Raw genomic sequence first — 17560 nt, forward strand, 5'->3', positions numbered from 1 at the left:
ACAATGCATTGCATATTTGCTTATCCTGTTATCCAACAAGTTGACCACAGCCTTGGACAGAGGTTACTCAGGCCATAAAAGTATGGATGTGAGAATGAGTAGTAAAAAAAAAAAAGGAGAGAGTGACTAAGTGACACGGGCAGGAAACCAAAGCATGAACTGGAACAAGACGCATGACCCTTGCAGTGGCGACGGCTGTAAGTGTGTGACAAGGCTTTTTCGGGAAAAGGAGACCACACCCCGACCGCTGGCGATGGCAGGGGACCAAAATGTGCCCTGATTGGCCGAGAGGCTCCAGCTTGTTCTGTGTAACCAGTGTTTCCTTCCCATCATCCCTGTCTGACCCGCCTGTCATTTAAAGCTTTTACAGGACTCAAGCAGAGGAGAGAATAAAGGAGCTTCCAAACATGAGGCTACATTAAAATGAAATTTAATCCGAACATGCAGTGCATCATCACTGTATAAAAATGATGTGAACACGGCTAAAAAGTCACTCAGGGGTCAGCCCATTGTTCTTTCGCTGCTCATAAACAGCTGCTTTGATACTTACGGTTCCCATCCTACGGCAGCGTGAAAGCTTATAAATGCCACAAATAGCTACAATATCATTAGGTAACCTCCCAAAGGTCCTGTAAGGCAGATACTCTTGGCTCTTCCGAGTATGTTAACTTATGCCAGCAGACGGACAGGGACTGGATGTGTCCTGCTGATATGGAGGCCTGACTCAGTCTAGAGATACCGAACCAGCTGGTTGTGTGAAACCATCTCTGCATTTTGGATATTTCCTGCTGCATCTCCGCCTCCACACACTGTTGGCTCAGTTCCCCTTGATGATAAATTGGTAAATGCCCTGGGTTTTCTGCTTGTTGGGAAACACATACAAACACACACAAATACATGCAAAGGATGTACTGTGTATATAAAGACAGGAAAAACCAACATAAAGTGTATTAGTAAGGTGTTGGGCCGCCACGTGCCACCAGAACAGCTTCAGTGCTCCCTTGCCATTGACTCTACAGTCTCTGAGCTCTACTGGAGGGATGAACATCATTCTTCCAAAACATAGGTGTTCAATTTGGTTGTGATCTGGTGACAGTGAAGGCTATAGCATATGATTTAGCACTGTACTGTACAAATTGTATTTTGATTGCTTTGGCAACATTGTTCTTCAAATATTGTATTCCAGTAAAGCCCAATGAATTAATTTTGATTAAAAATGTAATTAATAAAACCCAGGTTTGTGGCTTTTATGTATTGCCACATCTGAGTCAGAGTTAAGTACACCCAAATCCAGATCTTTGAAAAACCAAAAAAGGATGTTGAACAACACTGAAGGTATTCCAAGAATTCTCAAAAATTCCTCTAGGCATCTGGATAATAAAAATGTTCCATATGCTGCATAATAAAACAAAACAAAAAGGTTTTTAACCTATTCCCCAAGTTGCACCACTGTTTCCTAATCTTAACAATGATGGCAGCTGGAAATGACTTCATGTCCCTGTTCAAATTGTACAACTGGAAACAAAATGTAAAGTTGTTATAATTGTCAGTTATATTTGTCTATGTTAATATTACATTATTTTATATTTTCATACACTTCTGTTTCCATGCCATATTAAAATTAGCATGGCAATATGTCATTTCTGGCTACCTGGACTGGAAATATAGTCGAAACTTGGAAAACAGCGTAAAGGACATATTTTCATCCAGATGGTTAGATTTTTTTGTTGCTGTTAAACACTATTCTGCATTTTACAAATTTTGGTGATTATTTCTTCTCTTTTTTTTTTTTTTTAAACAGCTGATGCTAAGCTTTATGACTGAAATATAATGGTAATACATGGGAGCCACAAGCTGATGCTAGATTTAAGATACACTGTAAATGTAAATGCTTGCAAAACAACGTCCTCCTTCTTTAATCGTATTCTCAACATGCAGAGATTTTGATTCACACTGGTCTTGCTACTATTATATATAATGCTTCTGATCTAATGCAAACATATAGAGTTTTTCCTCATATAAACCTGTTACGACATTGCCCTCAGGATGTTCTTGTTTTCCTTGCTCCATGTTTGCTCTGTTTATCTCCTGACTACCCTCAACATTTACTACAGCGTTAAAGGTTTCACACTTGTAGTTCACATTTACTCAAGCTGGTATGCTGAACGAGCAAGTAAATAAAAAGAATTGTCTCCTCTTGACAAGATACTACTCAGTGGGGCCCTTTCTAGGGGTCGGGCGGTTAAGAGTCCTGTCCACTGGCCTTAATTTATGACCAGCCCCTTTGAAAACACTGGGGAGTTGTGAGGCTGTGGCACCAGTTTTTGGTGCTACAGCTGTTTTTACTGTCACGGCCGTAAAGCTCCCCTGGGAAGGGAGAGACAAGAGGAGGAGAGATGAGAACAATGGCTTGTCATGCAACTAGCAGAGGAGTAAGGGATCGTGGTTGGAAGAAAGAGGAGTGTGTGTGTGTGTGTGAGAGAGAGTGTGAGTGTTGGGAGGGGAATGTTCCAGCACAGGGTGGAGGCTCGTCAGAAGGCTAAGATTAAGACAGTACCAGGATCACACCTGTGTATTTTGTCTCCACACCAAAAGGCTGTCCTAATGGGAATGATAAACATAGCACTCTCTCCTGTATTCCTTTATTGTTCTATTGTTGCTTTTCCCGTCTCTGGCCACCTTGGCCTTGATTCTATTCAACTTTTGTCACATTAGTGTGTTTGAACCATGATCTGTGATATTGGCTCCTCTGTGTAAATCTTTATGATATAATGAAAAGGAAAAATGGGCTGGGTTTCCTGAAAGCTTTCTGGTACCAAGATCAAACTAGGTTCAAGGGAAAAAAATTGATATTCCCTTTACAGTAATGCTAGAAACCCAACTGGATTCTTAAACTATATAAATATATAGTCACAAGGAAGCTGTTCTGGTTTTCCAAAAATATCGTTTTTTATTTCACATGAATTTTTCACATTTAGCATATTTATCAAACAGGTCTTTTATATAATCTTCTATATATTTATATATATACATATTATACACTTATCTTACTTACACATGTACAAAAATCAGGTAACAAGGATTCAGATTAAAAAAAAGACTGACTTCAACGGTAGTCATACACTGTTGTGCTTTGTTGTTCAAGCCAGTCTGTCAGGTGAAGATGCGCTTGGCAACTCGGTTTGATGCCGTGTCGTGTCTGTTGTGAACTGATTACAAGAATTTTTCCAAATAACAGTGATAATTATTCTGAACAGCTGATTACTTTGCTGTGTGTTTAGATGTGTACACTTGTTTTCCAACTGTAAATCTAATGGAAAGCACAATGATACACAAGGGTTTGGGGTCCTGTTGTAATTAAAGATTTGATACCAGCTCTTCATGTCGGACAGTTTATCCAATACAGGGGCAAGATCCAACAAACAGAGAAGTCCAGCCTCTCTGTGGTACGCACAACATCTCAGTGTTTGCTTTTGGCAGAAATACATTTTGTCTTATCGCTCTTTCAATCAATCGCTCCTTAGCTCGCGCATGTTATCTTACTCACACTGTAACACACATATCTTCCCTTTCACACAAGCACTAACTCTACTAGGAGAGAGAAAAAAAAGCTCTCTCCATTGCCAACGGTAAACATTTCATTTTGTGAGCACATAGTATATACAGTAAAACGTCTCAGCTGCAATGTTATAAATTATCTTCACAGAATGTACATGTAACAGTTCAATGTAGTGTGTCTGTCATGTGTTACAGAGCGTCTGATGTCAGTGTGTGTGCATGTGTGTGTTTGTGTGCAGCACTCTTGTGGAGTGTATGTTGGCGTCTTTTTACTGTGCAGTAATAGTGCTACAGTATTTAAGCACATGGTCGAGTTTGCAAAGGAATGGTAGTCATGAGAACAGCCTCCATGTCTGTCATTGCTACATTTGAGAAAGTAATCACTTGGGACATCAATGCCACTCAATACCATTACAATAACAATACAACAAATAGTACACAATACTCAAGGGTGGAATAGTGTACAAGTTGGAGAGATGACTGATCTTTGTCTCAAAAGGTAGTAGATTACTTTAGAATGTGGATTTATTCCAGATAATTTTATATTTTATAGAATTCAACCAGAGCTTGTGTGTTTGTTCTTGATTGTTCTTCGGCCAGGTTCGCCTCCTCTTCAGCTTCTTCATTTTTTCTTGAGGGGTTATCATCCAAACAGGTTCATGTTGGGTTTTTTTGTTGTTGAAAAAAAGCCCCAACAATTACAAATCAAGGAGAGCTTGATAATTCCAAGCAAAAATACTGTCACCTTTTGAAAAATAAGACGAAGCACACATACTTTGTCTCAAATGAGCACATTTAGTGCAAGTGAGTCCATCTGAACTTTACAGGCTTCAATTGTCTCTCCCTGTGGCCAGCACTGGGCATGGAAAACTGTCTTTTTGAGTCAGTGGTTTCTTCCCCACGGACTGTCTTCATTGTAGTCCCTGAAAAAATTGTCTGCGAACAACAGTTCTTTCATGTGCTCTCAGTGCAACAATAGCAGTAATGAAAATGGGACTAGCAATGAGAGGATTGAGAGAGATGTAGCTGCCACTGCAGAGTTTGTCCGCACACTCTTCTGGACCTCTGGCAGGCTCACCACCGGGTCATCTGCTTGAAGATGGGAGATAAAGAAAACACATTAGTACCACATATTTACACCCCAAAGTAAAGCTGGATTGTTTTAAGGTCAGGGATAATTAGAAAGGACACAGGGTTGGGCAACATACCTGCAGGCAGTCTGTTGGACGGGTTGTGAACCCCACCCCCACCACCACCCCCACCCCCACCTCCAGCTCCAGCTCCAACTCCTGCCCCAACTGTGCCTCCTTTAGCCACTCTGGCTTCTTGGGAGCCTGAAAAAAAAGAAAAGAAAAATGCCATCAATTACTCTGCTTGGGTCTTAGAGTAGTTTAAAACGACTGTTATTAACTGATTGTGCTGCTCTCCTTTTCGGACAGGAGGGTAGCGAGACTCACCGTCAGCAGCTACTACGTCCACCCTAAGCCTGAGGCACTCCTGTCCATGGTGGTGTAATGGTTTGGCTACAGGAAAGAGGGAAGAAACAACACAGGCGTTAACATCCTAACTAATGCACTTATCCTCCTCTGGCCACTTAATCCACCTTCATGCATGTGTGCATACACACACGCACACACACAACAGCCACACACACACATACACACACACACACACACACACACACACACAAAGAGAGGCACACACAAACACTTGGCAACAGACTGACACAGGCACAAAGCTTTAGGAAGCCATCTGTGACCAGGCGAAGTGTGTCTTGTCCTGCCGTTTATCTAATTACAGCCATGGTCAGGGTGACAACATTGCTTGCTCTTTGTGGTTACACTCTAGCAGAGTAAGTATGCATAAACGTGGCAAAATAAGCCGACACCCCAGTTTGTGTCCGTGTGAAGTTTCACAGAGCTGTCCAACAAACTCATATCAGGGTCAGCGGACAAACAAACCAAACCCACAGCACTTTGCCCTTGTAGGTAGTTTTATTTCAAATATTTGCACTACTGCCTGGCAAACAAATTGACAGATCTGAAAAAAAAATCTTTAGTGACACTTACAGATATAATAGTAGCTTTCTCCTTGCCGGAACTCCTTCCCGAGAGTAAATGGAGTAAAACGCTGGAACTTTTCGGAGAACTTCTCAGGGGCGTGAGGAGCAAATGGATGGCCGCACTCCCAGCGCATCTGGTCATAAGACTGGGGCTTGCAGGATTCATAGTCCTCGCGCTCCACCATATAGAGCACGTATCGTTCGGCATCCAGCAACGGCACCTCACCCTGAGGGTAATGGGGGCACACAATGTCCAGGTAGTCATTGAGCTTCACCTCCACAGCGTAGTCGTCCCATAGAAACCTGCGGGGGGGAGGCAGAGGAGGACAGTTAGGCAAGTGGCAGGAGACTGATAACCATGGTTATAGTGTCGGACCGGTAATAAATATAAGCCTCAAAACCTGTGATTATATATTGATCGGCTACACGCCAGTGTACAACAGGGAAATCAGAGGAAAGACTGAGGGGCCTGGGAATGAGAGATTCAGAGCAGGATAAAGAGAGTGTTTCTTGTAAGAAGATATATGTGTGTGTCGGAGTGGAATGAAGAGGGAAAACGCAATAAGGGGAAGAATGATCTGCAGAGAACATGTGCATAAATATGGATGAACGTGAAGCCACTGTAGCTGCTGCCGCTTGCAGCTGTGTTGAGAGTTAGCACCGAGTGTACATTGATCCTGTATCCCTCAGGAGCTGGATGATGTTTACTAAAAAACATTAGCAGTCAGTTAGCCTGTCAAGACAGGAGATGAGTATTGACATCTGCAGGGCTACACACACACACACACACACACACACACACACACACAAACACACACACACACAGATGGAGAAGCTGAATACATAATGACAAATTCAGACAAATGCACACACACCTTGGTTTACTCAAGATAGGGACATGGATAAAAATAAAGGTCCGTCATGTTTTAACCCATACATTAACACTAGAAAGAGACTGACAAATGCAACATGAGTCTGGTGACGGCCTGTAACTGTCTCCCCACCACACTCCCTCTCATTACAAATACAGAGGGAGACGAGAGACAGTCAGACTGTCTGCCTCCCTTCCATTCCTCCCTGCATCCCTCCCTTCACTCCTCCACCCTCTTTATGACGGTCTTTAAGTAAACAAAACTTCCTCCCTCTCTTCTCTAACCTAGGTCAAAGAGTGACCACTGAAAACCTCTCAGTGTTTTAATTTGCTTTAAATGTCCACACACAGGAATTTCAAAGTCAATTGTTGCTGAACATTTAAATAACAATTCAGTGTACTCTGAGGCAGGTTAAATTGGCCTTATCACGATTCCTTGCCCCTCTGTTTTTTTCTTGCAGCAGAGATATTATGAGTTTATCTCCGGGGAATTACCACTAAAGGTATTTCAGCTTTGTCCCCTTCCCCCTGACTGCTCCAGGGGCGGCTCACAGCTAATGTTCTCTTCTCAGCCAAAGCCATCTATCACCAGCCCGAAGTGGTAGCAGGCCGCTAGCAATACACACAAACGCACACTAACTTCCCAGTAATTCCCATCTATCAACAACCTAAAGCAGTAGCTACCTACTATTTGCACCCACCGAACACACACACACACACACACACACACACACACACACACACACACACACACACACACACACACACACACACACACACACACACACACACACACACACACACACACACACACACACACACACACACACACACACACGCATCTCCTCCCCCGGTACTAAGTTCCCCAGCGATGCCTATCAGTTTACCGTCTCCTACTGTTTTGTGTCACCAGGGGTTCCCTGAGAATGGATGAAATTTGACTGACTTAAATATTTTCACAACACACACTGAGAATGTGTGTCTAATATAGGGTTTTGTTGCTTTTGCAATGAATACATGCACGGTTCGTCAGGCTTTCAACAGTCCAAAACGAGGCAGCCTGCCAGCCAGCCAGCCAGCCAGTGTGAATCAAGTTACTTACAGCTATTTTAAATCAGATCTACAGATCTTTCTTTCTTTTTTTTAAGATAATTTGGGTTTTTCTGCCTTTATTTGAGGATCAGTGTTGCAACAGAGGAAAGAAGGAGAGAGAGAGAGAGAGAGAGCAGTGTGACTTGTAACAATGGTGGATGTTGCAGTTATATGGTATGTGCCTTAAGCATTAGGCCACCACGGCACCCAAATCAACAGATCTTAAAGGACTTTTCAGCTGCCCACAGGGTACCAAACTGACTCCCTTAGTCCCCCCAAAATCTTGCAGTGAAGGGCATTTCTTTCAACAAGTTAACTTTTCTTTGAGAACTCTGGCATTTTCTCGTAAAACACCCCAAATGTAACAAGTAGCATTTGGGGAGTTTGTGTTTGTGTGACAAGGTCCATATGTGTGACTAACGATCAAAGTGCACAGGCGCAGGCCCCTGTCGCTCGTTAGCTGGTGTTGTTGTTTGTTGCCAGGGGTCTCCCCTGGTACCCCCTGGCAACAGGACAGACGCTGTGGCTCCAAACTCCGGGACCCGACTCCTGCTCCCTCTCTGGTCCCCTCCCCCTCGTCTTTTTACCCCTCTCTGCTTGACTGCATTCCCTCAATACTGATGACCAGATTAGCCAGCAACACCATTACAACAGCAACATGGGTCTGTTAGGAAACAAGCACCTTTTTAGTATACTGATGGAACTTCCATCTAACTGTGGTGATAATAGCGTGCTCCAGCCAACTTTGGAGGGGGGGGGGGTCTAATAATTATCATTTTGCCATGGTCCAGACAGCTTAGTGCTTATCTGCAGTTTGCCTGCCATGCTCTGTTTACCAGATTGGCGGTAAAGTGTTTTTTCCCCCTGCAACTTTCAATTCCAGTCGAATCGATAACACTATTGAACAAACACTGTTGTCTGCTTTTTCCTGACAGAGTTATCATCTCCCTGCAAACACTGAAAACACACACAAACAAACTCCCTATACCCAATCCTTCCCTCTCCCCTCTGAGCCCTGATTACAAACTGGTTGTGGTATGGTCCCAATGTGTTCATCAAAAGAGGGTCGAAGGGGGGCGCAATTAAACACAAAAAAGGGTATTAAAGTTGCCCTGGAGGGGGTTAATTATGCCCTCCTGCTCCCCACTTCCCAGCCCCTTTAGGCTGAGAGAGTTTGGGGAGAGACAGAGGGCATGAAAAGCGTAGGCGGGGGTAGGCGGGGGGGTCAAAGGGCTTGAGCTGGGAATGGCTTTTGAAGTTTCTCTCAGTAAAAGTTTCTATGTGAGTGCTACAGTTGCTTTATCAATGCCACTGTTTCATACAGTGTCTCTATTCACAATCTGCCTGCGCTGATGGAATACTTCACTTAGCAGACAGAACAGAGGCTGAATACACACCCGGGGAGGCTGGCTAGCGCCTTTTATTAATGGCAAATAGTTTTAATTATCCTGCTGCCTTTTGTTTCCCTCTAACGCCTCAGCATTGAAACGTTCCACATCATCAACTTAATTAACTGATTGGAGTAACGCACTTCAAAGAGAGCATCGGCCTATGTGTGAAAAGGTTTAGCTAACAAAGTCAAATCATGCCACCTTCATTTTGGCAGACACAATCCTCTTTCTCTCTGTCTTCCTCAGTGTGTGTCCCTTGTTATTTCCTCCTTCCAGACTGTTTCTCTCGACGTGTCAATGGGCTGTCTTTTTTTGTTCACATTGTTTATCCCTGGATGCTCTCTTTTAATGACAGTGACGCTTAGAGCTTCAGCAGTATGGAGGTGCTGATGTTTTGTCTACTTAAGGATGATTTGTGGAACTATGGCAGATATGCAGCTAAGACAGTGCGCGTGTGTGTTTGTCTAAGCCCGAGACATTTAAATGTGTTATTCTTTGTGTATGGGGTGTGTATGGGTGCGATCTGTCTATAGAGCTCTAAGGAATCTGGGAGTGTGTTTCAGTCACGATAAGGTGGATAATGAATGCCAGTAATGAACTGCGATGATAGCAGTGAGGGAATGTCAAGTGGTCAAATCTGTGAGTGTGTCTGTATGCTAGCGTGCAATCTGGTGAAAAATAGACTACAGACTGTTCCGGCCACTCGTCCTCCTCTCCTAAGAAGGAATTCCTGATTTATTGGAGCCTCTTCAGGAGCAGGAGTCTAATCTCTTTTCTTTAATCTCTGTTGCTAGCGTTTTGCTTTCTTGTCTACCTCTACCCCCCTCCTTTCATCCATCCATCACCCTCTCATCTCGGTACTCTATCGCCCTGTGGAATGCTGGACCTTTGAGGCGAAAAAGGTGCACCGTGGATCAAAGGTCGGACAATTGCCAAGTCAGCGCTGGAGAATTTTATACATGGACAGTCAGCAAGAAGTGCCTTTCTAACCTGCCTTTCTATACACGGGTGCCATGAAAAGAAATACTCTCTTGAAAGATTGATTCAGATCTATTTTAGTCCATAGAGGCTGTTGTAGGATGAACTACTCATATCTGACCAGACTAGAAGAGCTCAAGTCTACTTAACTTCTCAAAAGGTGAAGATCTGTCTCTCTGGGGCCAAAACAGTTACACTAACCACATTAGCGTGATTATTTTCATCCCGTGTTTTTACACACGCCATTAATGTGACCTAAAAGGTGACTGGCCTATGTCACGGATGAGTGAACCGGAATGTGGGGACCACCTAATCGGCTCGTCCAAGCCTGGATTACTGGGTGGAGCAGAGGCTGAGCTCGGGTCCATTCATCAGCACCAGACCCTGCTTAATACAGGGGCTTAGAGCAGGCCCAGAGCAGGGGCCGAGGGGCTCGGTACAGAGTAAGGGGTGAGACACTCCCCCCCCCCCCCCCCCTATTGTTCTCACACAGAGAAGGGGTATTACTCCTTTACACTGGAGTTTTGTAGTTCAAAAAGAGACACACTGACTATGTATGTGTGTGTGTAAGTGTGTGTACAGGGTTGCAGAGGGGAAAGTGAGAGGTGTTAACAGAATAATGAAAGACAATGGACTCCAGGGAGCTGTTTCTTTTAAGATATATCTGCAAAAGCCACGTAACTCCACGAGGGAGGTGGCATATCAGAGAAAAGTGAAACCTTTCTGAGGTGTATTACAAGCTTAGTTAAGCAGTAATGATTAATGTTATTGCTCGAAACTCTTTTTTTTTCATCTTTTTGTCTATACATCCATCAATGTCAGCCCCTCCCACTCTCTGTCCTTCTTTCATCACTCAATAAGCAAACCAGATCCTCATGTCAACTCTGTCCATCCCCCACCTCAGACTAGCTGAACCAATCACAACCTGTCCTGGTGGTATTCCAAATATGCAACTTTTTGACCCACGGTTTGCAGAGGCGAGCACAATGCTGCATGGTTATGTCGAGGGTTGTCATAGAAACAAATATGGTCCAACTCTTTTAACATAATATTCCAGCCTTCATTCTTTGTGTGACTTTCTGTCATCCATCTCAATCAGCATTCTATGTCTGTCTTTCAACCTTTGTCTGTCCGGATCATTGGTCATTCTGCCGACGTTCTTGGCTGAACTAGTTGAGCTCCTTGTGCCGCTGAGCAAAGCGACAAAGCTTTAAGTCCGGCAGAGGAAAAATAATTGGCTGACTCCACTGAACTATGGTGGCTTAGATGAATACATATGCTCTTTCCAACTGTCTCACGCTGTCCCCAGAGCCATTTGTATCTTATATGGGCCAGAACATAAAGGTCACCGCTGACATCACATTTCTCAGGGGGCAAATACCTGTACAAAAAAAATCGATTTTGCTGAATTGATTTCCACAATATAAAACATTCAAGCTCAGTGGTTTTTTTTTTCCTGCAAATACAGTCTGTGCTTATAGCTTAATGAATTCAATGGGGAATTTATAATATGTGAGTACAAGTCACAGTTGTTATATAGTTTATTTAATGTAGTAGTAGTAGCAGCTCTTGCTTACAGATATCTAGTAGTAATAATGGTAATAATACAACTGGCCTCTAGGGGGTAGCAGCTTTTACAGCAGGGACATTAAATCTAGCCATCCAACAAACAGGACAAAAAAAAAAAAGGAACAAAACAAAAGTTACACAATGACCCTTATTTACACAACAAAACAAACACAATGGTTCATTTCCAGAGATAATATCTGACTCTTGCTGCTTAATTCTTCCTCATTCAAGCACATATATACTGAAAGTCACCACAGCTAGACAAATAAGTCTGGAGGACACACGCACACACACTCTATCTCACCCTCACACACACCATGAGAGAGAAAGTGCAGGCTCAATTTGTAATTGTACTATAATCATACATCTGTTTACTAGTGGAGCCCTTCTTCTTCTGTGTTTTTTACGTGGGACTAAACAGTTGTAAAGCAGTGCAGAGAGCAAAGGAGGAGCAGGGTGGGAAGGAGCAGGGGAAGTCTGCTGCGAAGATAAGGAAGAGGCATGAGGATGGGCAGGGGGCAGAGAAACTGCTGGTGGGGTTGACTGGGGGTGACACTGATCAGAGGAGAACCCTAAACAAAGACAGGCAGAGATTTGACAGCAGGGGAGGCGGGCGAGGCGGATCCTAAATCATCCTCGAGGCTCGACAGTTGCACATGCCTCATAAAATCAATTAATCACTATTAATCACTGCTAATGTACTTATTCTTGCTGCCAGAGTTGAAACGTGTTTATTTCTCATACAAGCCTGGGAAATTTAATCAGCTCCTGAGTCCAGACTTTTATGGTCTTGCGTGTGTTAAGTGTGTGAGAACTGTATTGTTTATTGTGTAGACAGGATACGCTGTTTTCCCGGGAAAAGACGTAGCCAGGAAGTGCAGCACTTCACAGGGGAACACACAGCAGACAGCGTGCAGACCTTGGTAACGCCAAGCAGCCCGTCTACGGGAAGTTAAAACCTTTGGCCTGATTCACTATCTAATGTGATCAATAAAACAAGCCCTCCTGCCACTGCCACTGCAACAACAAGTGGGAATATTGAACAAGATGAGAATCAGCTTTTGGAAGAAAAAAGAAATGCTGGCTCTTGTCAATATGGTCCACAAGGTAAAGTCTTCTTACAGACGATTACAGACTGTAAAGATAGGAAACGTCACACACTTCAGTGATCATTGAGCCTATAAGAGGCGATTACCATCCGTTTGTCAATCTCTCAGAGTATTTTACCCCAGATTGAATTCACCAGACAGATTACAAATCCAGATTAAGGGTGGTAGGAGGGGAGAGGGACCGACAATGCGAGAGAAAGATGGAGATGGACTTAGGAATTTACTGAAGAAAATGCTCACCGAAGGGGGAGGGGGTTATGTGGTGGGTTTAGAACGAAGGCCGGATTGTGAAGTGAAGTGGGAAACCTGGATGTTTTTCAAGGAAAGTAGCTCCAGTTCAAATTACTTGGAAATTGCAGAAATCCCTTATCTATTGCATCCACCTAATCATACTCGCTGATGTGACCACCCGATCTTATCTTTCGTCTCTCTAAACATGCATGCGCCCACATGCACGGAGGGAAAGTGCTCACGTACACCTTCTCATACCTTTGTTTTCTTTCTTTTTTTGGGCCATTTAATCCCTGTCCTTTCAGTGCTTTCATGAGTTCTCAGACTGGCTCTACCACCTCCATTACTTCAGCAAGACACTCAAGATGACAGAAGAATATACAGACAGACATGTGAAAAGACCAGGAAGAGGAGAGAGAAAAAAGAAGCAGGTTTGCTGGGAAGACTAGAGTGGCTTTTCAGAGAGAGGTAGAAGGAGGAAGCTTTAAGCGAGAGAGCTCAGAGGAAGGGAAAAAAAGCGTGAAGGAAAGGGCAAAGTGCCTTGTGACGGATCGCCATGGGTGCCAAGAACGATAAAAAAATTCCACACCTCTTAGAATGTTTCCCTCCTTCCCCCGTTCTCAGAGAACCAGAGTTGGAGGTGAGGAAATAATAGACTGAAAAGGGACAGCTTGTAAAGTTGAGATAAAAGCTGGTGAAGGAGCGAAGGGGACCCAAAAACAGGAGGGGGAAGAATGAGAGTTTCCCAGAGGCAGAGCCACGTCCATGTGAAGAAGGGCTGGCCTGAGTGGCAGCCAGTATTCAGGGACCACCGCCGTGACAGAATGACTGACAGATTGATAGAGGCCGTGCCACTTCATCACATAGTGAACTCTGACCCTCAATCGGTCACACCAGTTACTATTCTCTTTCTATTGCTCACCGTGAAGACCATTCCCCAATTTGTATGGGAAGCACCACAAAACACCCATATTGACTGGATAAATACCAAGAAAATCCTTCATGTGGGTGAAACATACCTTAAATAACTCCCTCATTTGAGCTAACATAGCACAAAAAAACATATTCAGTCAAATAAATTAAACAACTGAGCCAGCAGTGGTGGGCGAAAAGAAATCTGTAAGCTTATTTTGTGGCTTTTCCTAAAATTAAATGAGCTCATTAGAAAGGCATAGTACAACAAAGGCTTCAGAGTAAGAAGGGATTAAGTCAAAAATGTGTTTATGATGACAGAAAGGGTGACGATGATGATGGTAAAATAAACAGTGGATCAAACAGATGTGAGTATGTGTGTGTGTGTGTGTGTGTGTGTGTGTGTGTGTGTGTGTGTGTGTGTGTGTGTGTGTGTGTGTGTGTGTGTGTGTGTGTGTGTGTGTGTGTGTGTGTGTGTGCGCGCGAGCCAGCCACGAAACAGTTAACAGATTCACAAAAACTCGAGACCACAGAACCAAGTTGGAAAAGGGAACCTGGCCAAGAAGAGGGGGAGGGATGTGCTGGAGAGAGGGAGAGACAGGTACAAAGCAGAGGAGGAGGAGGTGGAGGAGGAGGGGGCGGTGGTGGTGGTAGTGGAGGTCTACTCATGCTCTGTCAGCAGGGAGAAAAGAGAAAGGGGAGAAAGAAGCAGTGAATGAGCAGATTATGGCCTCACATTGGAGGCGAGTAGTCCAGTGGGCTCTGGGGACAATGTTAACATCAATTATAACACATGTGCATTTGACTGGGTTAATGTGTATGAGAGTGTGTGAGTGACTCAGGTCTTGCGGTGTTGAAGATGTGAGGGCTCACACATTTACTGGCTTCTGCACTGACACTCCACTCACAAAGACACGTACACACGCTGGCATGCTGGGATCCTAGCTGACTGGGCACACTGGTGAGCCTCTTTCTGGGAATCAAGCCGTGTTGGTGATTAAGCGGTTGCTAATCAGACACAAAGGTTCAGTCTTTTGACAAATTTTCCTGACAAGGAAAGGTCATAAAGTGCTAAAAAAGACAGGAATAGATTCACTCATGCTGAAACAAAGTAGTCGTTAAAGTACAGGCGGATACGACCTTGGGAGTCAGCAGGGCCCCCGGCACACACATAGCTACACAAATTAGTAGTGAGCAGGGAAACAGAACAGTACATGTATATGTATGAGTCTGTTGCTAAATCCCTCAACAAACACACAGATTAGAAGGAAATGAGGCTGCACCACATGGACCAAAGTGATCAATCTGAGATCAATGAGATTGATGACAGCTTTCCGACCAATGGGGATGGAACAATAAACTCAGGGCTCGAAATAAAATCTCATGAGAGAGATGGACGTCAACACACTGTATCAAGTAACAGGTCAAAGGGGACAGCAGATTGCTGGAAATAATGAAAGAACCAAATGAAAACATCTTGGAAACTCTGTGCTTTTTCTGCGAATACAGGATTAAGAGTAGCCAAAGGCAGAGATTTAGCACAGTCATCCGGAAAAAAATAGCAAGTGCAAACGGGCGGATTACAGTATAGCAACGACCACTGTCGTTCCACGGCAGGGTCACAATGAAACGCCTATCCATCTGGTCTTCATTCTGATCTGGACTTCATTCTGATTTTCAGTGAAAGACTTTGTCACTGTAATTATGGCCTTTCTGAGAACAGTAAATGCAGAACTTTCATCCACAGGGAAGATCAGGATGGACACAATTGAAGATTGTGAGAGAATAAACGAATATCTAGGTGTTTACACAGCAGAGAGTGTGAACCCAACATTGATTGAATTAGATGGCGTCACTTGCTGATTGAGTAGTTGTCTGCCAGGAGTCTCTGTTTGTGCTTGCCTGCCTGCGTGTGTACCTGGGTTTGTTTATATGTGGGTGCATGAAGAAGTTCATTTGTGGCATGTAAACCTAACCCTCCTCATACCCCGAGCCATTTCACCCCAGCCATCATCAACCATAATTCTAATTGACCCCCACTTATTCCCAAACGGCCCCTAACCTTGACAATTTGAGATCCAATTTCTCCTCCCTGAGCAATCCATCTCTCTCCCACAGCGTGACCTACTGGGCAGGCCTCAAGTTACCTCCTCTGTCTCTGTCATACACCATTAATACTCGTCTTACCACCTGAAATATGAACACCCTTATGTCTCCCTGACAGCCACGTAAACCCCAATGCGATATCTCTTGATTTAGGGGATACAGTAACCTCCCACTCCACACAGAGGTTAGGACACTGTCAGATGGAGAGGATATTGCAACAGATATTTCAACACGTATGGCTGTGAGTCAGACCTGGAAAAGAAAGACAAAAAACACAACCCTTCCCAGGGAAAACTTTAAGCAATCCTTTGTAGGATTTCACCTCATGAATACAGAACCAACATGACAGAGAAGGGCTCAAATTTGCTCATTTTTAACAGTGTTGTGTCAGGGCACTACACAGGTCCATTTTTGCTGCAAGTGGTTCTGCAAATAACTTAAGTCAGAAAAATGTAGAAAAGGAACACGTGTACAAAAGACTTTAAATAAGGAGATGTATTCACAGAGCAGGCCTTTAAATGTCCTAAAATGAAAACCCAAGCCCCGCAAAAGGAAATCACCATCTTTTCCTGCATTACTCTTTTCACAAACCCCCCACCTTCACCCATTTAAAGCAGCTTTCTTCCCTCCAAAGTACGAGCTGTCTAACTAGCTCTCTGTCAGCACAGAAAGATAAATAGATGGCATAACCTGATGTAACTAATCCCGTTGCAAAGGTACACAGATTGCGAAACGGATTAAATCTGAACAGGTTAGACAAAGTATTACAGGTAAAAAGCATAACAGTAACAACAGGTTTGAGCCCAGTGGGGGGAGGAGGGGGGGGCTCCCAACCGTTTTGCATTATCATGACAACAGCAGCCAGTTGCTTCCATCACAAATTCATCACAACAACCTCGTTGAATATGCATGAGTTGCAACTATTCAAATGCAATATGGATCATAATGATCCTATCTGCGCTGAGAATTTGGGTAAAGTTTACTTATATTTGAGATGCCAAACAGTCAGTCATTGATTGATGAAAAAAATAACGCGAGGTTTGGTTCAAGTGCACTAAATTAAAATGTAAAAACAAATATCAGAGCAGATATTTACTTTGGGTTGGTGCTGTTCCAGTAGACGCTGTGTCGCTCCGCTGAAGCAAACCAGGCGCAGACGCTCACAACGAAGCCCACAATCCAAACCAAATCCATGGTGGAGAAGAGTGGAGGCGTACAGGGGGGGACGACACACAACTCAGGTAGATTGAGCAAAAAGAAGAAAAAGAAAACTTTGCCGTAAAAATGGCTGCGCACCCGGAGACTGCACGCGTAAAAATAAACACTTTACGCGTGTAGCTTTTAAAGGGAAAAAAAAGTAGATTAGTAGAGGGATGAAAACTGTGAAGAGATCAGGTTAGCCCAACAAATCCGTAGTGAATGAAAGCTTGAGCTGCGTGGAGGCTGGTTTTGTGAAACGCCCACAGCCGCGAGCCCCGCCTCGTGTACCACAGGAGACCAATCAGAGGGCTGTCCGAAAGACGCTAGGGGGTTTTCTCTGGATGTACTTTACTGTATGTTTATGTGTTGTAATTGCAACTCCAAAGAGTAGTTTGTCTGGATAAACCCACAACAAAACATTTAAACATATTTCCCCCAATTTCTATGACAACATTTTTGCATGAGCCCATGTTATACCTTA

At 43.7% G+C, this 17560-nt stretch overlaps 1 protein-coding gene across 1 annotated transcript; it reads right to left on the reverse strand.

Moving 5' to 3' along the window:
• Positions 1-2991: 2991 nt before the first annotated feature.
• Positions 2992-17256, reverse strand: efna1a (ephrin-A1a). Its single transcript, XM_062436038.1, has 5 exons — positions 16976-17256; positions 5628-5923; positions 5016-5081; positions 4767-4892; positions 2992-4650 (listed from the first exon to the last, which is right to left on the reverse strand). Exons 1-5 carry the CDS (start codon positions 17071-17073, stop codon positions 4523-4525), a joined length of 714 nt encoding a protein of 237 aa, XP_062292022.1. The 5' UTR covers positions 17074-17256; the 3' UTR covers positions 2992-4522.
• Between the last annotated feature and the right edge of the window lie 304 nt (positions 17257-17560).

Source organism: Scomber scombrus, chromosome 16 (assembly GCF_963691925.1).
Source record: "Scomber scombrus chromosome 16, fScoSco1.1, whole genome shotgun sequence".
Classification (NCBI taxonomy): domain Eukaryota; kingdom Metazoa; phylum Chordata; class Actinopteri; order Scombriformes; family Scombridae; genus Scomber; species Scomber scombrus.

What these genes read in the sequence shown, in the direction of transcription:
- efna1a (XM_062436038.1), bottom strand. Translation starts at nt 17,073, where the DNA reads ATGGATTTGGTTTGGATTGTGGGCTTCGTTGTGAGCGTCTGCGCCTGG. An exon ending in AGAAAGCTACTATTATATCT is followed by an intron (nt 5,082 to 5,627) that starts GTAAGTGTCACT and finishes TCTTTCCTGTAG; the next exon opens with CCAAACCATTACACCACCAT. An exon ending in GTCCAACAGACTGCCTGCAG is followed by an intron (nt 4,651 to 4,766) that starts GTATGTTGCCCA and finishes CCCATCTTCAAG; the next exon opens with CAGATGACCCGGTGGTGAGC.